General features: G+C 50.2%; 3 protein-coding genes and 1 long non-coding RNA gene across 4 annotated transcripts; 2 read left to right on the top strand and 2 right to left on the bottom strand.

Moving 5' to 3' along the window:
* Window positions 1-344: 344 nt before the first annotated feature.
* LOC101202719 (uncharacterized) lies at window positions 345-5,868 on the bottom strand. The gene is made up of 3 exons (NR_172518.2): window positions 5,675-5,868; window positions 2,273-2,509; window positions 345-1,547 (listed from the first exon to the last, which is right to left on the bottom strand). It is a non-coding gene; the product is annotated as an uncharacterized lncRNA (long non-coding RNA).
* Window positions 610-3,750, top strand: LOC542472 (beta amylase 5). Its single transcript, NM_001112026.2, has 7 exons — window positions 610-912; window positions 1,113-1,511; window positions 1,613-1,777; window positions 2,258-2,521; window positions 2,708-2,917; window positions 3,021-3,260; window positions 3,351-3,750. Exons 1-7 carry the CDS (start codon window positions 862-864, stop codon window positions 3,486-3,488), a joined length of 1,467 nt encoding a protein of 488 aa, NP_001105496.2. The 5' UTR covers window positions 610-861; the 3' UTR covers window positions 3,489-3,750.
* A 2,722-nt stretch (window positions 5,869-8,590) lies between the features above and the next one.
* Window positions 8,591-9,745, top strand: LOC542279 (oxygen-evolving enhancer protein 3-1, chloroplast). Its single transcript, NM_001324194.1, has 3 exons — window positions 8,591-8,953; window positions 9,165-9,460; window positions 9,554-9,745. Exons 1-3 carry the CDS (start codon window positions 8,695-8,697, stop codon window positions 9,650-9,652), a joined length of 654 nt encoding a protein of 217 aa, NP_001311123.1. The 5' UTR covers window positions 8,591-8,694; the 3' UTR covers window positions 9,653-9,745.
* Window positions 9,746-10,006: 261 nt separating this feature from the next.
* Window positions 10,007-15,022, bottom strand: LOC100283328 (60S ribosomal protein L24). Its single transcript, NM_001156229.2, has 2 exons — window positions 14,696-15,022; window positions 10,007-10,700 (listed from the first exon to the last, which is right to left on the bottom strand). The coding sequence occupies exons 1-2, from the start codon at window positions 14,893-14,895 to the stop codon at window positions 10,268-10,270; spliced, it is 633 nt and encodes a 210-aa protein (NP_001149701.1). The 5' UTR covers window positions 14,896-15,022; the 3' UTR covers window positions 10,007-10,267.
* Window positions 15,023-24,194: the final 9,172 nt, after the last annotated feature.

Genomic DNA, 24,194 nt, shown 5'->3' on the forward strand with positions numbered 1-24,194 from the left:
CCGTATTACAAAAAAAACATTCTTCAACAATCTCTCCTAATAAATTTGACAAATATAAACATCTTTTATTTTGGATTCAGATTCCTGTCTAACTAAGAATGGATAGCGAGGATGACCGTCTAAGGTGCTTATAAGATATATATATAGAAACTGTTGAAAGGTAAAAAAAGAAAATCATTTTTACTCATCGACTCTCTAAATAATAATTTAGAGAAAAAAATTGCAAAGGTTTTTTTTTTGGATGCTCAGCCTATATAACAAAATATATACAGGGCGCTAAAAAAGCATCAAAGCGGAATATGTGTATAAAACATGCCACACACATGGTACCGCAGCCCGTGTGCTGTTATAATAAGCCATGCAATATATATATTTGTTACAATCCCACATTACAGGTTCCACTTATACTTTTTTTTTACTCGTTGCTGTTTTACATCAGAATCAGACAACACTCACGTGGCAAACGAGGACAGAAAATGTAAAATAAAAAATTCTCACCGGCCATGTTCATCCCAATCATTGCCGTACAAATACAAGGCGTCAAAACCAAAGTTCTTCAGGACGCAGTCCCCGCGAATCACAATGGCAACAACCTGCTGTGCTACATATGCCAGCTCGGGATGGTATCGATATCCAAAATCATCAGCTCACCCTGCACATGCGCATTCCTGGGCGACTATACGGAAAGATAGGTTTTTGCATCGCTGGAGAAGCGCTGCAAAGTCGCATTCCAGATCTCCCCTGCCTCCGCTGTATAAATAGACCCTCAAGCTCCCTGCAACATCCATCAAGGCCCAAGCTCAGCGACCACCAAGCAGAGCAAGCCAGTGAGGTCTCTCAGAGCGTAGCCAGCCAGCTACAATGGCGGGGAACGCGCTAGCCAACTATGTCCAGGTCTACGTCATGCTCCCGGTAAGCTGCTTAAGAATCATGTGCGGCTGCAGCATTATTAGCATACTGCTACCAGTTTGTATAACGAACAAAAAAAAGGAGAGATCGACCTAAACGAATCGTGCCATTCCAAAAAAGGAAAGATGAAGCTGAATGATTTACACCCCCCCCCCCCCCCCCCCCCTTTTTTTGTCAACTCTGCTTGGCTTGCGAACATGCAGCTGGATGTCATCACTGTCGACAACACGTTCGAGAAGGAGGACGAGACGAGGGCGCAGCTGAAGAAGCTGACGGAGGCGGGCGCCGACGGGGTCATGATCGACGTCTGGTGGGGGCTGGTGGAAGGGAAGGAGCCGGGAGTCTACGACTGGAGCGCCTACAGGCAGGTGTTCAAGCTGGTGCAGGAGGCCGGGCTGAAGCTGCAGGCCATCATGTCGTGCCACCAGTGCGGCGGCAACGTCGGCGACGTCGTCAACATCCCGATCCCGCAGTGGGTGCGGGACGTCGGCAAAAGCAACCCCGACATCTTCTACACCAACCGGAGTGGGCTGACGAACATCGAGTATCTCACGCTTGGAGTGGACGACCAGCCTCTCTTCCATGGGAGAACTGCCATTCAGGTCAGCTGACTTGAAACTCCTGCCCTCTTGGTGTACCTAGCACATGCAGAACGAAAGGAAGATGGTAAAATCAAGCGAACTTCTCTGTCTGTCTGTTGCAGCTGTATGCTGATTACATGAAGAGCTTCAGGGAGAACATGGCAGACTTCTTGGATGCTGGTGTCGTTGTGGACATTGAGGTGGGACTTGGCCCTGCTGGCGAGATGAGGTACCCATCGTATCCCCAGAGTCAGGGATGGGTGTTCCCAGGCGTTGGAGAATTCATAGTGAGTTCTCTTTCCAAAAACAAATATTTTTCTGTATTTTTTTTTGGTTATTACAAAACAAAAGGGGATTCATCTCCATGTGTTGGGCAGAGACAGACTAGTCTTGGTCCGTGCGTTGGTTTCTGCTGGAAGCAGTCACAAAAGAAATGAGAGAAAAAAAGTATAAAAGTGGCTAAATCAAAAGTTCTCTTGGATGAAGTAACAATTTGACTGATCAGGCCAGCAATGCCTTAAAATTCGTGCTGTGCTTTTCAGAAGAATGTCAGAAACAAAGCCTAGACCACATCAATTGAGAAAAATACCAGATGAATCAAATGCTTGATAAACTAATGACAAGGAATAAATAAAGCAAGCTTCCTTCAAATCAAAGAAAATGGAACAAAACAAGTACCAACTAATATTAATGTGTCATTACCAGCAAACAGAGGACTAGACCTTAAATGCTACAATTGTTACTAAAGCGATAAAATAAAACTGCAGTGCTATGATAAGTACCTGCAAGCAGACTTCAAAGCAGCAGCAGAAGAGGCTGGGCATCCTGAGTGGGATTTGCCTGATGATGCTGGGACGTACAATGACACTCCTGAGAAGACCCAGTTCTTCGCGGATAACGGAACATACCAGACCGACAAGGGGAAGTTCTTCCTCACATGGTACTCAAACAAACTGATCAAGCACGGTGATAAGATCTTGGACGAAGCAAACAAGGTCTTCCTGGGATGCAAGGTGCAGCTGGCAATCAAAGTAAGTACCATGGTGAATAACACCTAGCTTAACCCCCCCCCCCCCCCCCCCCATTTCAAGGTAGATGTCTTTGCATATTGTAACATAATAAAGGTACAAGGTTTACTATAGGCTACGACACAAACTAAGAACTGATCTACGGGTGAAAAACGCAGATATCACAGATGCACTAGTATTCGTTTGCAGGTCTCTGGCATACACTGGTGGTACAACGTTCCAAACCATGCAGCTGAGCTCACTGCCGGATACTACAACTTAGATGACAGAGATGGCTACAGAACCATAGCACACATGCTCACAAGGCATCGTGCTAGCATGAACTTCACTTGTGCTGAGATGAGGGACAGTGAACAGAGTTCAGAGGCGAAAAGTGCACCTGAGGAACTGGTTCAACAGGTTTAAGCCATTTTCACTTGTCTGTATTCTCCTTTTACGGAACACAAAAGGCACTTTTCAATCATTAACAAAATATTCTGGTGCAAACTATAAAAAATGGCAGGTGCTGAGTGCTGGATGGAGAGAGGGCCTAAATTTGGCATGTGAAAATGCACTCAACCGATATGATGCAACAGCTTACAACACCATCCTCAGGAATGCAAGACCTCAAGGCATCAACAAGAATGGCCCTCCAGAACACAAGTTGCACGGATTCACCTACCTCCGAGTATCTGATGAACTGTTCCAGGAACAGAACTACACCACTTTCAAAACTTTTGTCAGGAGAATGCATGCTAACCTGGTGAGTAACACCCTTGAAAATCTAGACATTCATAATTGGACACATTTATGTTTGAGCTACATGCTGACAGAATATATATAAAAAAATCAGGATTATAATCCAAATGTCGATCCAGTTGCACCATTGGAAAGATCAAAGGCAGAGATACCAATTGAAGAAATCCTAGAAGTAGCACAGCCAAAATTGGAGCCATTTCCCTTCGACAAGGACACCGACCTACCAGTTTAAACACTCCAATGATGCAAACTACAGGAAGAATCACGAGACACTTAAAAAATCAAGACAAATAGTAAGCCTATTGTCGAGCAGTAGTCTATTAACTAAATAAAATGCTGTGTGGAGCATATTATAATCGCATATTGCCCTAATAATATTGTGTTGTTAAACCTGAGGCTTGATGGTTATCTGATGAGTTGTAATAATAGCCTTGGTCTTCCTGTTGTATGTATGTATTTGAGCTAAGGAATAAAAATTGTGGCTTTGTGGGTTATTTATTGTGCCCTTTAGAGAGTATGTGTGGTTTACAAGTGCTTGAAATAATAGTTCTACCTGCACATTCTGGTGATGATAAAAACAAATCATTACACAACATCAAGAGAAAAATAATAATCAAATCAAAATGGTGTGATGATAAAAGAATAAAATGTGTTGTGAAGCTAAGAGAGCACCATGGTTGTATATGATTTGGATCACCTATTTTCTGTGTCAGTTTTATGCATACTGTTATGGCTCTGGACCGGATTTATGTCCGACGCCGTCTAGGTTCAGGGTTAGCAAATCAATAACCTTATCTTTCTATCTTTAGAGTTTCTACATTTTCCTTTGGAAGGTTGAGTCAGCCTCTGTCTAGGTTCAGGTTAGCAGATTAATAACCTTATCTTTCTATATTTAAGTCTTTCTACCTTTAGAGTTTCTATATTTTCCTTTGGAAGGTTGAGTCATTTATGGACTATAAATAAAGGGTTCAAGGAAGAGCAAGGCATGCTTGATTGCCAACGATTCTATTAGCAGGCACTGCCAATGACAACTGGTCGGTGACGCCGTACAGCCATTATCGTGACGATAGGTTGTCATCGATTTCCTGCGGCTGCCTCTACCAATTCTATAATTCAAAAGAATACAAACCTTTCATGTAACTAAAAAAATGTTTGCTTCACCTCAACCCAAAGCCAAAGATGTCACAAATTGGCATAAACATGTACTATGTAGTGTGGATCATCATGCAACCCGTGCTCGAACTTGAACTAAAAAAGGATCAAACCTGAGGATCGACAGATCGGCCACTTGGTTAGTGGAGGTGGGATTTAACATCCTGCCAATCTAGTGGTCCAACTCAGGCAAAAGTCCTTGAATAAAAGCCAGATGACCTAACATTCTCTGTTTTAAAAAATACCAGGACAAATCTCCTAGAAAATGCTACAAGATTTTTTTTTCGTGACCGTGTCATTGCACGTTTTTCATTAAGAGGGAGTAGAGTGAACAAAGTACAAACCCCCTGTCGGTAATTAGAGTTACCGAATAGGAGGGTTCCCAAAGGACCACTAAAGCGATACTACAGAACGCATTTTGCAACACAACATAAGCCGGTAATAGAAGGTAATCGTAGAAGAATAGGAAGCGACTGCAAGTGTCTGAAACCCGCTGAAGACCATTCACTTGTTTCGTCCAAGATCAAGCACAGCAGCTCCCGTGGCTGGCCCAACGAAGGTCTTCGTGTTCCTCTTTTTTCAATTTCTAAAATGCTACAAGATTTGTCTGTGGATTCGTCAACAGAAGCACAGGAATTGTCTTTAGAGTAAGGAGAAAATCAAAGTAACAGAGCAAAAGTAACAATATGTTTTTCTTCCAGCTCAGGGAGCTCACTAGGGCCATACATGCTAATTGATTACTGATAGAGCAACCGAATTAAGGGTACATATGCATGAATCCTTGTAGGTTTTTAACGAAACGGAAGGAAGAGTGCCAGAGAGGAACACCACTATTTCAGTTTCAGTCAGTTAATTAGCGGACTGGTGTAGCTAGAGCAGAAAATGAATCTATCAGAACATGTTATAGGGCTGATCCCACCAAGTTTAGCAAATCACAAAAGTACTACATGGAGAAAATAAAAACCCCTACATATTATGGCTCACACATATCCGTGACAGATATCCTATTGCTTTTGATCCTGAAAATATCATATAGCAACTTGGGCGTTACAAACAATACGGAATACGGTGTGTGGTATGCTGTGAATGAAGGTTAACGCTACTGCTTCAGTTAAGCGCTAGCAGGCGCGCGGGCCTTGACTTCGATTGAATTGATTGATTGATGGAACTACTCGCAAATCATGATTCGGGGTCGACTGCGTGATCTCAACGAGGGTGTGGTACTGTGGTCTTGAGCCTGGAACAGGCACAGAGCGGCCGACTAACCTGCGTGAGTGCGTGACGGCGTGGGCTGGATAGCGACTCGCGAGCCCCCCTGCGCCTTCGCCCTTCGAGCTCCGCTCCCTCCACTGTACGCGGCGCTCGAGCCGAGCATCGGAGGCGGCGCTGTCGCCGAAACCCGCCACTGCGAGAACGGAGAGGATTGTTCGTCAAGCAGTTGGCCAGTTGGGGCACTCTCCTGGCCCACGGTATATTCCGATCGAACGTTCCGGGCATCAAACGAAGCGGACCAACAAATCATCCAACGGCTCCACCAAAGGGGTACTCGTATTCAGGGTTGACTCTTTTTCTATCCGTACTCGACTACTCGTATTCTTTTATCTAAATTCATGGTTTAAAAGGTACTCCCTCTAAGTCTAAAATTCTTGACATTTAAGGCTATAAAAGGATAGATAAAAAAATTAGTGTTTTAGCTTTCATGCAAGTTTAGTCGTTTGTGCCTCTGCGTGTACGCTTAGCCTCCATGGTTCCAATGTTGCACATTTAACTCCCCTGATCTGCATGTGGCTCCTTATTTTGTCTGTATGCATGCATATTAAACATACTAGAATTGTGAAGGAAGCCGCGAGAGAGGTTGAGTAGCCTATGAAGATAATCGATCAACCTCTAGAGGTCCCAAAAATGCGAGAGTTTAGTAAGGAGACGCTGAAGATCATTTTTTTCTAAACCTTTTCTATAAGTACTAGCAAAGGTCAATGAATATTCTAGTTCTAATTCATAATACTCTATGTATACTAAGATCAGTACTACTCTAACTATCTGATTCCATTGTGCCGCTACTAATCCTTTTCTAGATATTCCATGCAGCTAGCTTGGCCATAGCATCAGCCACCAATGTTGTCTCGCAAGTGATTCGCAAAGGGAGACATCCTTATCTTTCTAGAGTATTTTTCTTCATATAGCGGTAACATTGGTGCGAACGGAAAAAATGGCGGATGCAACAAAAAAATCCCATCGCGAAAAAGGGCCTCAAATGCACTCTAGTTAATGGCTTCATGGTATGTGAGATCCTGTCTAAAACATCAAGAATTTTAGACCTGGAGGGAGTAACATTCTTAGATGAAATTCAAAATTTTATAGCAAATAACATAATCGGACTGTGTCGCCATAGATAAAAACATTTACCACCATTTGGACTCAATGTAAGGTCGTTCATCCAATCTCAACCCTAAGGTCTTCCATCATCTAAAAGAATCATTGGCCACCTTCTCCCACACATCGTACGAAAATATTCATGTAAGGTCGTCCATCCAAACTGAACCCTAAGGTCTTCCATCATCTAAAAGAATCATTGGCCACCTTCTCACACACATCGTACGAAAATATTTGTGAAGCCCGTCTGAGCATCATCGACGGTAACTATGTGTCCCACCATGATGCCTCGAGGCTACAAACATGGCCACGCCACCAACATCCTCTGTCTCTCGTGGTCCGCGTCTTCATCTGCCACCTTTCTCCAACACCAAAACTGACACCCTTCCCAATCATTCACTCGAAAGGTGTTGCCCTTATTGTGATCATTCCACCCCTATTGGGGGCAAGGCCACACCCTAGAGGGTTCATTGATAACCAATATCATATAAGTAGTAGTTGTGGTTGTAGGTACGTCACGTTTTGTGAGCCCTAGCTCGGGGACCTTCATCACGAAGACGATGATATATAATCGGTTTCAGTAGTACCAAATTCTGAACTGGCGATGACGAACATAACATCACCAACAGATTGAACATTGATCCTATAATGATGAAATTTACCATAATTGGTTTTAAATTAATGGTGATAATTGAGGCAATCACCAGCGACGATGATATATAGCAGTGAAGGTGGCTTAAAAGACAGACTCGTTCGACTGGCAAAAAGCCGTTTGGGCGCCTACCACTGTTTGGGCTGCTAGCGTGAGACAGATCTACATTTTTTTTTTCATTTGCTAAAGTGCTCGCAAAAAGCCAGCGGAACGAGTTCAACGATGATAACTTTTTGTAATAGTGATACTATGTCTTTAGGTTACTGCATCACCACTTAAAAGGAGAAGCTTTGACAGATACAAGTAGGTGATGTGCGAAGACACAACTCAAAAGAGGCACTTTCCAAATATCTAAAGAGATGATATGAACTTTCACAAAAGAGAAGATTGAACTATGTATTTTATTTTTATTTTTTTGCTTGCCCACTTAGGATCTTGATGATTCATTAGCCGATACTAGGTGCCCTTTCATAGGCGCTAGGATATTGATTTACAAATTTTTACACTTAGATCTGCAATTAGTTGTTAAAATAATATTATTTGAAAAAGGTATTTAGGGCTAGTTTGATAATCTCATTTTTTCAAGAGATTTCTATTTTTGTAAGGGATATTAGTTCATTTTTCTTTAGAAAATGAGAATCCCGTGTAAAAATAGAGTTGCCAAAATCCTTTGGGAAAATAGAGTTACGAGGATTAGTTTGGGAACCCTATTTTACCGAGTGATTCCTATTTTCTTAAGGAAAAATGAATTAATTTTCTTTGAAAAATGAAAATCCTTTAAGGGCTAATTTGAGAACCATATTTTTCCAAAGTATTCCTATTTCCCAAGAGAAAATAAACTAATTTATTTTGAAAAAAAATAAAAATATATTGGAAAAATGGGTTTCTAAACTAGCCCTAAGGTTACCAAACTAGTACTAGGTGGCAAAAATTCGGTCCAAATTAAATCTGGGAAGCATTCTGTGTGTTATTTGACAGCTGCTACCGACCAACCCAAGGGCATGCCGAGAGTGGTCACGAACAGTACTTGACACGTGTCAGCTCTCCATTGGCAGTGACGCAATCCTGAACGGAGGCCGCAAGTGGTTCACGCGGCCACATGGCGCTCACACACTGGCCATCAACTTATCCAGTCAGATAAGGTGGCGCCTCCAACTGCGAGCGACGTATATGTTTGCCACGCTGCCACTCGGGCAAGAGACTGCTCGACCGGACCGACGAGCGACGAAGCGCGCAGAAAGAGAAGAACCTCGGAGCTGAGATGGCACAAGCCATGGCGTCGATGACCGGCCTCTCGCAGGGCGTCCTGCCCAGCAGGCGCGCCGACAGCAGAACCAGGACGGCCGTCGTCATCGTCAGGGCGTCCGCGGAGGGCGACGCCGTTGCGCAGGCGGGCCGCCGCGCCGTGATCGGGCTGGTGGCCACTGGCATCGTCGGCGGCGCCTTGTCGCAGGCGGCGCGCGCCGAGACCGTCAAGACCATCAAGATTGGAGCCCCGCCGCCGCCCTCCGGTGGACTCCGTGAGTGCCTGCCCGCCCGCGCGCGCCTCATATATACGTCTCTTGAATCTTGATCACGAGTTCAGAATCGTTTGGAGCTGATTTGTAAGGGTTTAGTTTAGATTAAAAACATCGGCAAAGGATAGGTACAGATATACGAGCTCAGATCGAAAACCTCATATGTTTGCAGCTTTGCACAAAAAAAAAACATCTGACATTTGCTATGGCACAGCCGGGACTCTCAACTCTGACCAGGCGAGGGACTTCGACCTCCCCTTGAAGGAGCGGTTCTACCTGCAGCCGCTGCCGCCGGCGGAGGCGGCGGCGAGGGTGAAGACGTCGGCGCAGGACATCATCAACCTCAAGCCGCTCATCGACAAGAAGGCGTGGCCGTACGTCCAGAACGACCTCCGCCTCCGGGCCTCCTACCTGCGCTACGACCTCAAGACCGTCATCGCTTCCAAGCCCAAGGAGGAGAAGAAGAGCCTCAAGGAGCTCACCGGCAAGCTCTTCAGCACCATCGACGATGTAAGTTAACCAACCCCATTGAGATCTGGGAACAGTGCAATTTTCTTTCTCCTCCAGTTTCTGACAAGAACTGTGTGTCTCTCGTTTTGGCAGCTTGACCATGCCGCGAAGATCAAGAGCACCCCAGAGGCCGAGAAATACTTCGCAGCAACCAAAGATGCTCTTGGCGATGTTCTCGCCAAGCTAGGCTAGACGCAAGGGCTAATAATGGCCATGTAATTTCGGACTTGTGTTTGTTCATATGGACCCGGCAAGGCAATGTACCATTTTCTGTTGATATTGTATCAGGAAGCACTTAACTACAATGCTATCTTGAGTCCTTGACAAGTACCGTTGCGAGCTTATGCAAACATCAGAAAAAGGTACTAACAGACTTAATTCGTGATCCACTACATTAAAAAGGTGCAAAATTGAAAGTTCGGCATTTTAAATTGGTCATGAGATGAGTCGCAGATAACAGCAAGCGTGTCACATAGTAAGCTACCGATGAATTCATTTTGGCATTTTTGCTAATCTTTAAGCAACATAGGGATGAAACTGAAATGAGCTAGGAGTCATACCTCTAGCCAATTTAGCTCTGAGTCTCTGATAGATTCTACAATACAAACTGCCCCACAATTCAGGCTCTTGAATTTTCAAATTGTACAAAATTTCGACCTCGTGACAAGTGTTTACAATACGCTGGCTTAAGATAAACCGCCTGCTCCCTGAAAAGGGGTATAGTTATTGCACTAGAAACCTTCCCCAGTTTGTATCAAGCAGCAAGCCTCCCATTATTTGCCCAGGGACATCCAATGATTGCCAAGCTCAGAGTTTAGCAGCAGCAGCTGATACCTTTTCCTTTGTATGCGTGACTTCACCCGCTTGGTCATCACCAGCACTACTTGCTTCTAGCTGCCTTTGCTTTGCCAAAGCTCGTTTTGCTTCCCTACGAAAGTCCTTCTTGGCAGCACGAACCTCGTCAAAGCCCTCTTTAACCTTAGCCTCTTCCTCAGGAGGGAAGAAGCCTACTTCCATCTCACCCAAATCTGAATACATCTTTTCGATTTTTGCTTTCCACACTATCCCCATCTCAGTATCCATTTTATTGTAAGGTGTCTTCAGGAGGTATTCATCTATCCCACCAGCTTTGTCAATGCACCGAAGCGCATGTGTGGTAACCTTGACTCTAATGTGCCGGTCATGAATATAGCTGAAAAGACGCTTCTCCTGAACATTTGGCTTCCATGATCGCCTTGATCTAAATAAACAAAAGATAATCCAATAATATGATTACAAAAACAATATCCTTCTGACTGGCACGGTGGTACAAATAGATATTTCCATCACTACCAAGACATTCTTATGGAGTGTTTGGTTTGAGGAATGATATAGTCCATCATCTTCTCAGTCATCACTTTTTTGTTTGGTGTGTAGAATGGAGTGAGTTAATCCATCATCACCTCATTCCTCATAGTTAGTTGTTTAGTACTAATATGTGGAATGGAGTCATCCCACCAAATTTGAGGAATGGACCCATGATGCACCACTTCATTTTGGATGGAGTGATTCATCAAACCAAACACCTCATTAGTGAATGTTGTGTCATGGAATTTAACTAAAAGGAATCATTTTAATGTCAGACTGCAGGAGGTCACATTCCGCCTAAGATTTAAGAACCTGCCACTTTAAATATATAAGGCAACAATGCAGGTCTTTGCATTATCTCTATTGAGAAACCGAAGTGTAAAGCCAGTGTAATCCACAGATATATCTAGTTGAGAATGGACCCACAGACCAAATCTATAGAGCTTTTTGGATCCATAGTATTCCCAACACTGGGCTTTGTAAATATATTATCGCGAACGTTGCAATTGGATCTATAGTATTATAACAGACATTTCTTTGTAATTTTGCTATTGTAGCTACTATTAACCGTTTTCGACTGCCATCAACCCAAATCGTGTGCCTATGCTGTTGTTCAAGAACCTGTCAAGGACTTCGTTCAAGAACACCACCAGGGGTAGTCGCTGAGCTCGGAGCCTCGGACACGAGGACGCCGAGGGCCATGCACACATCCATGGGCAGGCCGGACACATCGCACACGGCGACGCAGTTGCTCAGCTTATCGAGCGCGCGCATGTCGTCGACCATGCGCTGTCACTGCAGGTTGGCCGCGCCGCCGTCGTCTTTGAGGGAGGCGATGATCCCGTGCAGGAGCAGCGTGCCCACGACAATCCCCAGTCCCCACGCGCGCACCTCGCGCTGTAAGGAGAAACAATTAATCTCTCTTTTTTAGATTCCAGACGACTAGCTTCTTCCTTCTCTTCCCTTGCTTTGATTTCTTCCCTGACACCTGAGGTGTCTGCAAAGAACCAGCAGCGAGCTAAGCTAAGCTAAACTCGGTTCTTCATATACAAGAGCTAGCAAAAGCACCAACAGTATCAAAGCAGATGTCTTCTCCCAAAAGGTGTAGCTCCTGATTAGCCCTCACAGGCGCAACGGCCTTCGCTTGCAACCATACATCTCCACCGCCCTCGCAGGTGCAACGGGCTTTGCTCTCGACGCGTCACCGCAGCCATGGGGACTCATGTTCCAGGCTAGCCGCAACACGCTCCTCTGTTGAACCGACGCACATGCTCCTCCAAGGAATGGGCGCCGCTAAAGAAGACGCGGATGAATGGGAGGAACGAAAGACTCCGATCTGTTCTAAATAATGGAAAGTTATCGGTTAATACCGGCGACAATAACAAAACTACAAAGAAGCGGCTATTATAATACTATAAATCCAATTACAACGTTTGGGATACTATTTTTAAGAAGCCTAGTGTTCGGGATACCGTAGTTCAAAAAAACTCAAATCTATATGCTTTAATGATGAGTCAATCAACCAGTTGAGTGTGGATATTGATTTAATGTATCCTATCGAGACATTCCTCTGAAAAAATATTGAATTATAAGTGGAGACAAAAGGCAAGAGATAAAAATGCGACATATTATTTATTTATATGTGATGAAAAGCAGGTGAACATGTTGCACCAGATGTGTTAAGACTGACGGTGAGATCATGAGATAATGAGTTGCAAGGTTATGGGATTATTATTCTCAAGATGGCTGATGGGCTGATGGCTTTAACTTAATTGGAGGAATCTATGAAATAATCAAGTCATGTGGGTGTGGCATTAAGAGCATGTTTAGTTCCTGGGCAAGCCCCTTGTCATGCCTCGCTAAGCAAGGATCACTGTTTGGGTACCAAGCGAGAGACTCACTTTGCCTGGCAATCTCACCCAGCTGGACATGGAAATCCTTGCTCGTGCAGAAGAGCCAAATCCGCTCTACTGCGCGATCAAGGTCACACATGAAACATGATATGCTTCCTCAGCGTGATGTCGCAGCGATGGAGCTCTGCCTGAGCTCGAAATAGCGAAGCAACAAAATTGAGCTGTTACACAAAAAAAGGGAAAAAAAACAAAGCCATGTAGCTCAGATTGAAGCAAAAATCAATGATCAGGATCAGGTACAAAAATCACAGAGATCAGAGAAGATCTCTGCCCTGCTACCAATATTGGTGTCATAATCAGTCTTCAGAGAGATGCACGAGAACCAGTAAAGCACAAGGGAAAGTTGAGGCCGCACAGACATTGGAGGTTGCCAGAGTCATGCTGCTGGGCTGCTGGCCATGCTTGCCGTAATTCCCATGGTCAGTTTTTTGGACCATTTCATTTGGGATTTGATTTGGTGGGAGGTTGAAGAAAAGGAAAAGGGGAAAAAGGGAGGCGAACAAGGTTAGGAACCAAACATGAGAACATATCTTGCCACCCTTTGCTCAGCTAGTTTGGGCAAAGCTTGCCTAAAGCCTGCTTAACCTAAACTAGCAAAAGATCCAAGCAATGGCAGGGAAACATGCTACCACAGTGGTACCTCGTTCACCCTGTCAAGAATTTACACTAACAGAAGAGAGAACAAAGCAAGCCCATTTTCTCTTGTGAGACAGCTTGGAAATTGTAACTCCTGATGTTAACATCAATGTCATAGACTAGCAAGTTTTGTTGTGTTGGGCAGACCAGAAATGTTGGTTCGGACATTCCAATCATCAAGAATATGTTATTCAAACTATCAATGACAAATGTTCCCAAAAGTGTTTGAAGCACTATCAATTCTTACATCGGGGTAATAATGCATTGTTTGGATCCCACGAGCTAAACCAAAAGTGACTAAAGTTTAGTTACTTAGGAGTTAAATATCTAAACAGGAAGAGCTAAAAGTGACTACCATTTTAGTCATGTAGTCACTTTTAGCTCTTCATGTTTGGATCTTTAGCTCCTAAGTGGAGGTGTTTGGTTTCTAGGGACTAATTTTTAGTCCCCGTTTGGTTTGAGAGACTAAAGATTAGTCCCTCCATTTTAGTCTCATTTAGTCCCTAAATTATCAAACGGTGGGACTAAAAATTTTTAGTCTCTAGTCCCTCAAGGGATGACTAAAAAGGACTAAACCATATAAATTGTCCCTCCTTTATTTCAGTTGCACTAATAGTAGGAGAATAAGGAGTATTTTAGTCCTTTTATGATTTTTTTAATGTGTTTTGAATAGTTTAGTCTCTATAACTAAACAGGGTAGGGACTAAATTTTAGTCTCCTAACTAAACTTTAGTCTCTGGACTAAAGTAACCAAACGGGCCATTAGTCCCTCCATTTTATTTCATTTTAGTCCCTAAATTGACAAATACACATATTTGGCAATTTAGGGACTAAAATAAAATAAAATGGAGGGACTAAAAATTAGTCCCTAGAAACCAAACACCCCCTAAACTTTAGTCAATTTTGTTTTAGCTATGGGATCCAAACAGCCCCTAAGGAAACTGGTTTGGCCAGACAAGTATAATTTCCAAAAATGGTAGACCTGATGGGAGGGGGGAAACCGGACAATGCATCCCTGCTCTCCCAGATAGTGGTCACCCTTGATCATGCACATTCCCTCTCTAATCTCTAGTTCTATGAAATTTGTTGCATTTTTCTTCAAGGACCAATTCTTTCGGTTATTTGCTCCAGCCTCGCATCCAGGTCGATGCATCCTAAGTTTCCCGAACAAGACTAGAACCGGAATCTTCAACACCCAACCCGCTAACTCTAAACACGATTCACAAAGTCTAAATCCTCGTTTCGGAAAATGTGCATCTTAATTTCTCCAGACAACGTCGCCTCGCATGGATCAGGACAAAGGGGAAAATTACGGAGGTGAAGAGGATAGATGCCTCACTTGTTGCCGCCGTCCTCGGAGACCTTGTTCCCGAACCGGATGTGTCGCCCAGCGAAGATGCCGCGCTTGGCCCGCCCCATGATGACGTTGCTGTCGGGAAGCATGTCCTTCACCGACTTCATAAGCTCCGCCGGCAGCTTCCCCTCGCCGCCCACGCGCCGCACCACCTTCTTGTACATCTCCCGCGCCCGGAACGACATCTTCCCCCTCCTCTGATCCTCAGCTGACTCTCTTGCTACGACGGCGGCGCCGGCGGGCGGTTGCCTTGCGAGGTTTTGGTGCCTAGGGCGGCAGGGCGCTGGACGAGAGGCGGAGATGCTTCCACTCAGCTGGCCGCTAGCGCTAGGGCTGCAATATTGGGCTTTGGGCCGTTGTATCAGTGTTGGCTGGGCCACATGTATAAGAAAAATAGTTAATGGGCCTAATGTATGTTGTTGCTCCCAACATTTTTAGGTTATGCTTATGTTGAATTTTAGCTTGCATATATCAGATATGAATGTTTCTTATTTATAGAGCCATCCAATTTTTTAAAAAAAATGACGCAGTTGTTAGCATAGTTACCATTAAAATTTGTTCCTTACACTTTACGTTTATTGGTTTCATTAATCTATACGTTTTAATTTCTATGACTGCTGTCGGGGACTATAATTAGGGGTACCCTCAAGACTCCTAATCTCAGCTGGTAACCCCCATCAGCACAAAGCTGCAAAGGCCTGATGGGTACAATTAAGTCAAGGCTCGGTCCACTCAAGGGACACGATCTCGCCTCGCTCGAACCCAGCCTCGGGCAAGGGCAGCCGACCTCGGAGGATTCACGTCTCGCCCGAGGACCCCCTCAAGCAACGGACGCACCTTCGGCTCGCCCGAGGCCCAGTCTTCGCCAAGAAGCAACCTTGGCCAAGTCGCCACGCCGACTAACCGTATCGCAAGAGCATTTAACGCAAACATTTAATGCAAAGGTGGCCTGACACCTTATCCTGACGCGCGCCCTTCGGTCGACAGAGCCGAAGTGACCGGAGTCACTTCGCTGTTCCACTAACCGGCCTCACAAGAGGACAGCGCCGCCTGCGTCGCTCCGACTGTTGTGCCACTCGACAGAGCGAGGCTGACAGCAGTCAAGTCCGGCCTCAGGCGCCATGGGAAACTCCGCATCGCCCGACCCCAGGGCTCGGACTCGGGCTCAGCCCCGGAAGACGACAAACTTCGTTTCGCCCGACCCCAGGGCTTGGAGTCGGGCTCATCCCCGGAAGACGACGAACTCTGCTTCGCCCGACCCCAGGACTCGGACTCGGGCTCAGCCCCGGAAGACGACGAACTCCGCTTCGCCCGACCCCAGGGCTCGGACTCGGGCTCAGCCCCGGAAGACGACGAGCTCCGCTTCGCCCGACCCCAGGGCTCGGACTCGGGCTCAGCCCCGGAAGACGACGAACTCCGCATCGCCCGACCCCAGGGCTCGGACTCAGCCCTGGCCTCAGCCGACGGTCTCCGCCTCGCCCGACCCAGGGGCTCGGACTCGACCTCAGCCTCGGAAGACAGACTCGACCTCGACCTCGGAGGAGCCTCCACCTCGCCCAACCCAGGGCTCGGACCGACCACGTCACAGGAGGCGCCATCATTACCCTACCCCAAGCTAACTCAGGCTACGGGGAACAAGACCGGCGTCCCATCTGGCTCGTCCCGGTAAACAAGTAATGATGGCGCCCACATGCTCTATGACGACGGCGGCTCTCAGCCCCCTTACGAAAGCAAGGAGACGTCAGCAAGGACTCGACAGCCCCGACAGCTGTCCTCCCGCCAGGCTCCAGCGCTCCTCCGACGGCCACGACACCACACGAACCGGGTGCCAAGACCTCTCCGGCTGCCACGACGGCATGTACTTAGGGCACTAGCTCCTCTCTGCTAGACACGTTAGCACACTGCTACACCTCCCATTGTACACCTGGATCCTCTCCTTACGCCTATAAAAGGAAGGTCCAGGGCCCTCATACAGAAGGTTGGCCGCGCGGGGAAGGACGGGACGGCGCTCGCGTAAGCCGCTCGCTCCCTCCCGCGTGGACGCTTGTAACCCCCTACTGCAAGTGCACCCGACCTGGGCGCGGGACAAACACGAAGGCCGCGGGTTTCCCCTTTTACGCATGTCTCCCTCCGGCTTCTTCCCCCCTTCGTGCTCCATCTCGTGTCGACCCATCTGGGCTGGGGCATGCAGCGACAATTTACTCGTCAGTCCAGGGACCCCCCGGGTTCGAAACGCCGACAGTTGGCACGCCAGGTAGGGGACTTGCTGCGTGTTGACGAACAGCTTCCCGTCAAGCTCCAGATGGGCAGTCTCCAGCAACCTTTCCAGCCCGGGACGGTGCTCCGTTTCGGGAGTCTCGAGTTCATGTCCCTCGACGGCAGCTACGACATGATACTCCTTCCCCCGCCGCGCGACAGCGACAATGGCGGCCGACAACCTGCCCACCGGCGGCGGAATCGACGATGTCTTCCCCACGTGGTGGAAGAACAACATTCGGGCTTGTCCCGTCCCCTCCCCCGCCGACGGAGGAGGAGGCGGGGCAACCAAGGCCAAGCAGGAGGCGGCACCTCGTCGGTTGTCGAGCGAGTCGACGGCGCCGGCGCCCCAACGGGGGGCACGTCGGGCATCGACCTCACGTCTGAGACGAAGACGAGCGTCGTCTCCCCGCAACACGCCAACCCCAAGCAAATGGACGACACCAGCACGCTCGCAAAGGACTTGCTGGGCGTCACCCTCGTACCTGAGACGACGGTGCAGTCTGCCCCTGACGTGACTTCGTCACCGCCCGTCGACCAAGAGGTACCGACCGATTCCCATCTCGTGCCTTTTGGATTCAGCCTCGACCCACCAAGCGACTTCGCTTTGGTGGACGCTCTCATAGAGGCGAGTCCAAACCCTCTGGGGTACCGTATGCGGTCACCCTGGGACCAGCTGACGGCCGTCTCGATCTACGGGCCCTCGGGTTCCGAGGAAGATGACGAGCCCGACTTCTGTTGGGATTTCTCCGGACTTGGTAACCCCAGTGTCATGCGGGGCTTCATGACCGCATGCGACTACTGCCTTTCCGACTGTTCCGACGGTAGCCGCAGCCTCGGCGACGAGGACTGCGGCCCAAGTCGTGAATGTTTCCACGTCGATCTAGGGGGTCCCGACGAAGGCAACCATCTTGGTATACCGGAGAACGGTGATCCCCCTAGGCCTGTGCCTCGCGTTGACATCCTTTGGGAGCTAACTGTGGTCTCCGTCCCGGCGGGGGGTCATGACCCACAGCTCGAGCAAATCCGCGAGATGCAGGCCAGGCTCGACGAGGGATCAGGAACACTTGAGCCGTTCCGCCGGGACATTGGGCAGGAACGGGCGGGCCAACCTCCGGCCAGAGAAGTGCGTCATCTACCCCAGGGCATCCAGCACTGCACCACCGACGATGTCAGGGTAAGGCCGCCACCGGTTTCCAGTGGGGTCGGCCAAAACCTGGCTGCAGCGGCAATACTTCTCCGCACGATGTCGGAGCCATCTACCACCGAGGGGCGGCGTATCCAGGGAGAGCTCAAGAATCTCCTGGAGGATGCCGCGGTCCGACGGGCCGAAAGCTCTGCCTCCCGAAGGTAGGGGTACCCCTCGGAACATCGCGTCGCTTCTTCCCGATTCATGCGGGAAGCCTCGGTCCACACCGGGCGCACGCGCAACACAGCGCCTGCGGCCCCGGGTCGCCTCGGCAACGAGCACCATCACCGCAACCGTCGAGCCCACCTCGACGAGAAGGTGCGTCGAGGCTACCACCTCAGGCGTGGGGGGCGCTATGACAGCGGGGAGGATCGGAGTCCCTCGCCCGAACCACCTGGTCCGCAGGCTTTCAGCCGGGCCATACGATGGGCGTCGTTCCCGACCCGGTTCCGAACCCAGACTACTATCACAAAGTACTCGGGGGAGACGAGACCGGAACTGTGGCTCACGGACTATCGGCTGGCCTGCCACCTGGGTGGAACGGACGATGACAACCTCATCATCTGCAACCTCCCCCTGTTCCTCTCCGACACCGCTCGAGCCTGGCTGGAGCACCTGCCTCTGGGGCAGATCTCCAACTGGGACGACCTGGTCCAAGCCTTCGCCGGCAATTTTCAGGGCACGTACGTGTGCCTAGGGAACTCCTGGGATCTCTGAAGCTACCGCCAGCAGCCAGGGGAGTCTCTCCGGGACTACATCCGGCGATTCTCGAAGCAGCGCACCGAGCTGCCCAACGTCACCGATTCGGATGTCATCGGCGTGTTCCTCGCCGGCACCATCTGCCGCGACCTGGTGAGCAAGCTGGGTTGCAAGACCCCCACCAGGGCGAGTGAGCTGATGGACATCGCCACCAAGTTCGCATCTGGCCAGGAGGCAGTTGAGGCCATCTTCCGGAAGGACAAGCAGCCCCAGGGCCGCCTACCGGAAGATGTCCCCGAGGCGTCAACTCAGCGCGGCACCAAGAAGAAAGGCAAGAAGAAGTCGCAAGCAAAACGCGACGCCGCCGACGCGGACCTTATCGCCGCCGCCGAGTACAAGAACCCTCGGAAACCTCCCGGAGGTGCCAATCTCTTCAACAAGATGCTCAAGGAGCCGTGCCCCTATCATGAGGGGCCCGTCAAGCACACCCTTGAGGAGTGCGCCATGCTTCGGCGCCACTTTCACAAGGCCGGGCCACCTGCGGAAGGTGGCAGGGCCCGTGACGACGGTAAGAAGGAAGATCACAAGGCAGGAGAGTTCCCCGAGGTCCACGACTGCTTCATGATCTACGGTGGGCAAGTGGCGAACGCCTCGGCTCGGTACCGCAAGCAAGAGCGTCGGGAGGTCTGCTCGGTAAAGGTGGCGGCGCCAGTCTACCTAGACTGGTCCGATAAGCCCATCACCTTCGACCAGGGCGACCATCCCGACCGCGTGCCGAGCCCGAGGAAATACCCGCTCGTTGTCGACCCCGTCATCGGCAACGTCAGGCTCACCAAGGTCCTCATGGACGGAGGCAGCAACCTCAACATCATCTACGCCGAGACCCTCGGGCTCCTGCGGATCGATCTGTCCTCGGTCCGGGCAGGCGCTGCGCCTTTTCACGGGATCATCTCCGGGAAACGCGTCCAACCCCTCGGACAACTCGATCTACCCTTCTGCTTTGGGACACCCTCCAACTTTCGAAGGGAGACCCTCACGTTCGAAGTGGTCGGGTTTCGAGGAACCTACCACGCAGTGCCGGGGAGGCCATGCTACGCCAAGTTCATGGCCGTCCCCAACTACACCTACCTCAAGCTCAAGATGTCGGGCCCCAACGGGGTCATCACCGTTGGCCCCACGTACCGACACGCGTACGAATGCGACGTGGAGTGCGTGGAGTACGCCGAGGCCCTCGCCGAATCTGAGGCCCTCATCGCCGACCTGGAGAGCCTCTCTAAGGAGGCATCAGATGTGAAGCGCCACGCCGGCAACTTCGAGCCAGCGGAGACGGTTAAATCCGTTCCTCTCGACCCCAGCAATGATGCCTCCAAGCAGATCCGGATCGGCTCTGAGCTCGATCCCAAATAGGAAGCAGTGCTCGTCGACTTTCTCCGCGCAAACGCCGACGTCTTCGTGTGGAGTCCCTCGGACATGCCCGGCATACCGAGGGATGTCGCCGAGCACTCACTAGATATCCGAGCTGGAGCCCGACCCGTGAAGCAGCCTCTGCGCCAATTCAACGAAGAAAAGCACAGAGCCATAGGCGAGGAGATCCACAAGCTAATGGCGGCAGGGTTCATCAAAGAGGTATTCCATCCCGAATGGCTTGCCAACCCTGTGCTTGTGAGAAAGAAAGGAGGGAAATGGCGGATGTGTGTAGACTACACTGGTCTAAACAAAGCATGTCCGAAAGTTCCCTACCCTCTGCCTCGCATCGATCAAATCATGGATTCCACTACTGGGTGCGAAACCCTGTCTTTCCTCGATGCCTACTCAGGGTATCACCAAATCAGGATGAAAGAGTCCGACCAGCTCGCGACTTCTTTCATCACACCTTTCGGCATGTACTGCTATGTTACCATGCCGTTCGGTTTCAGGAATGCGGGTGCGACATACCAAAGGTGCATGAACCACGTGTTCGGCGAACATATTGGCCGAACGATCGAGGCCTACGTCGATGACATCGTAGTCAAGACGAGGAAAGCCTCCGACCTCCTTTCCGACCTTGGAGCGACATTCCGATGTCTCAAGGCGAAAGGCGTAAAACTCAATCCCGAGAAGTGTGTCTTCGGGGTCCCCCGAGGCATGCTCTTGGGGTTCATCGTCTCCGAGCGGGGCATCGAGGCCAACCCGGAGAAGATCGCGACCATCACCAGCATGGGGCCCATCAAGGACTTGAAAGGCGTACAGAGGGTCACGGGATGCCTTGCGGCTCTGAGCCGTTTCATCTCGCGCCTCGGCGAAAGAGGCATGCCTCTATACCGCCTCTTAAGGAAGGCTGAGTGCTTCACTTGGACCCCTGAGGCCGAGGAAGCCCTCGGGAACCTCAAGGCGCTCCTCACAAACGCGCCCATCTTGGTGCCCCCTGCTGCCGGAGAAGCCCTCTTGATCTACGTCGCCGCTACCACTCAGGTGGTTAGCGCCGCGATCGTGGTTGAGAGACGAGAAGAGGGGCATGCATTGCCTGTTCAGAGACCAGTCTACTTCATCAGTGAGGTACTGTCCGAGACCAAGATCCGCTACCCACAAATTCAGAAGCTGTTGTACGCGGTGATCCTGACGCGACGGAAGTTGCGACACTACTTTGAGTCTCATCCGGTAACTGTGGTGTCATCCTTCCCCTGGGGGAGATCATCCAGTGACGAGAGGCCTCGGGTAGAATTGCAAAGTGGGCGGTGGAAATCATGGGCGAAACGATCTCGTTCGCCCCTCGGAAGGCCATCAAGTCCCAGGTCTTGGCGGACTTTGTGGCTGAATGGGTCGACACCCAGCTCCCAACAGCTCCGATCCAACCGGAACTCTGGACCATGTTTTTCGATGGGTCGCTGATGAAGACAGGAGCAGGCATGGGCCTGCTCTTCATCTCGCCCCTCGGGAAGCACCTACGCTACGTGCTACGCCTCCATTTCCCGGCGTCCAACAATGTGGCCGAGTACGAGGCTCTGGTCAACGGGTTGCGCATCGCCATCGAGCTAGGGGTCCGACGCCTCGACGCTCGCGGTGACTCGCAGCTCGTCATCGACCAAGTCATGAAGAACTCCCACTGCCGCGACCCGAAGATGGGAGCCTACTGCGATGAGGTTCGGCGCCTGGAAGACAAGTTCTACGGGCTCGAGCTCAACCACATCGCCCGACGCTACAACGAGACTGCGGACGAGCTGGCTAAAATAGCCTCGGGGCGAACAATGGTTCCCCCGGATGTCTTCTCCCGAGACCTACATCAACCCTCCGTCAAGACCGACGACACACCCGAGCCCGAGAAGGCCTCGGCCCAGCCCGAGGCACCCTCGGCTCAGCCCGAGGCACCCTCAGCTCGGCCCGAGGTACCCTCGGCCCCCGAGGGTGAGGCACTGCGCGTCGAGGAGGAACGGAGCGGGGTCACGCCTAATCGAAACTGGCAGACCCCGTACCTGCAATATCTCCACCGAGGAGAACTACCCCTCGATCGAGCCGAAGCTCGGTGGTTGGCGCGGCGCACCAAGTCGTTCGTCTTGCTGGGAGACGGGAAGGAGCTCTACCACCGCAGCCCCTCAGGCATCCTCCAGCGATGCATTTCCATCGCCGAAGGCCAGGAGCTCTTACAAGAGATACACTCGGGGGCTTGCGGCCATCACGCAGCGCCTCGAGCCCTTGTTGGAAACGCTTTCCAACAAGGCTTCTACTGGCCGACCACGGTGCCCGACGCCACTAGAATTGTCCGCACCTACCAAGGGTGTCAATTCTATGCAAGGCAGACCCACCTGCCCGCTCAGGCTCTACAGACCATACCCATCACCTGGTCGTTTGCTGTGTGGGGTCTGGACCTCGTCGGCCCCTTGCAGAAGGCACCCGGGGGCTACACGCACCTGTTGGTCACCATCGACAAATTCTCCAAGTGGATCGAGGTCCGACCCCTAAACAGCATCAGGTCCGAACAGGCGGTGGCGTTCTTCACCAACATCATCCATTGCTTTGGGGTCCCGAACTCCATCATCACCGACAACGGCACCAAGTTCACCGGCAGGAAGTTCCTGGACTTCTGTGAGGATCACCACATCCGGGTGGACTGGGCCGCCGTGGCTCACCCCATGACGAATGGGCAAATAGAGCGTGCCAACGGCATGATCGTGCAAGGGCTCAAGCCGCGGATCTACGACGACCTCAACAAGTTTGGCAAGCGATGGATGAAGGAGCTCCCCTCGGTGGTCTGGAGTCTGAGGACAACACCGAGCCGAGCCACGGGCTTCATGCCGTTCTTTCTAGTCTATGGGGCCAAGGCCATCTTGCCCACAGACTTAGAATACGGTTCCCCAAGGACGAGGGCCTACGACGGCCAAAGCAATCGATCTAATCGAGAAGACTCACTGGACCAGCTGGAAGAGGCTCGGGACATGGCCTTACTACACTCGGCGCGGTACCAGCAGTCCCTGCGCTGCTACCACGCCCGAGGGGTTCGGTCCCGAGACCTCCAAGTGGGTGACCTGGTGCTTCGGCTGCGACAAGACGCCCGAGGGCGACACAAGCTCACACCTCCCTGGGAAGGGCCGTTCGTCGTCGCCAAGGTTCTGAAGCCCGGAACGTACAAGCTGGCCAACGTCAAGGCGAGGTCTACAACAACGCTTGGAACATCCGACAGCTACGTCGCTTCTACCCTTAAGATGCTTTCAAGTCGTTCATACACCTCGGTCACATACAAAGTCTAGTCATCAAGGAAGGGTCAGCCTTGCCTCGGCAAAGCCCGACCCTCCCTCGGGGGCTAAAAGGGGGGAACCCCCTCTGCGTCAAAATTTTCCTCGGAAAAAGATCTTTTCTGCCAGAGCGTCTTTCGTGCTTTTTGACTACTTCGAAAATGGATCCTGAAAACGACGAAGTACACGTAAGCAGCCAAGGCTGACCGAGCCGAGGGACTCCTACGCCTCCGGGATACGGATACCTCACTCATCACCTTCTGCGATAAGTAACTCACGCTCGGATAAGTGATTCCGCGGACCGAACAAGTCTTCACGCTCGAAAACTCCTCTGCCGAAACGATTTTTCGGGCCTTCTCGACTACGTCGGTGACAGAACCCTATGGACGAGTAAGAGTGCACGTAAGCGGCAAGGCCGACTGAGCCGAGGGATTCCTACGCCTCCAGGATACGGATACCTCACTCGTCACCTTCCGTGAAAAGTAACTCTCGCTCGGACAAGCAATTCTGTTACCGACAAATAAGTCCAGATACTCGAAACAACAGGAAAAGGAACGCAACCTTACAACACGACGACAGTATGTTTGGGCCTCGGCGGTCGCAGAAAACATACGCACACTACAAGATAACCCGA

The sequence above is a fragment of the Zea mays genome, chromosome 7, assembly GCF_902167145.1.
Source record: "Zea mays cultivar B73 chromosome 7, Zm-B73-REFERENCE-NAM-5.0, whole genome shotgun sequence".
Classification (NCBI taxonomy): Eukaryota; Viridiplantae; Streptophyta; class Magnoliopsida; order Poales; family Poaceae; genus Zea; species Zea mays.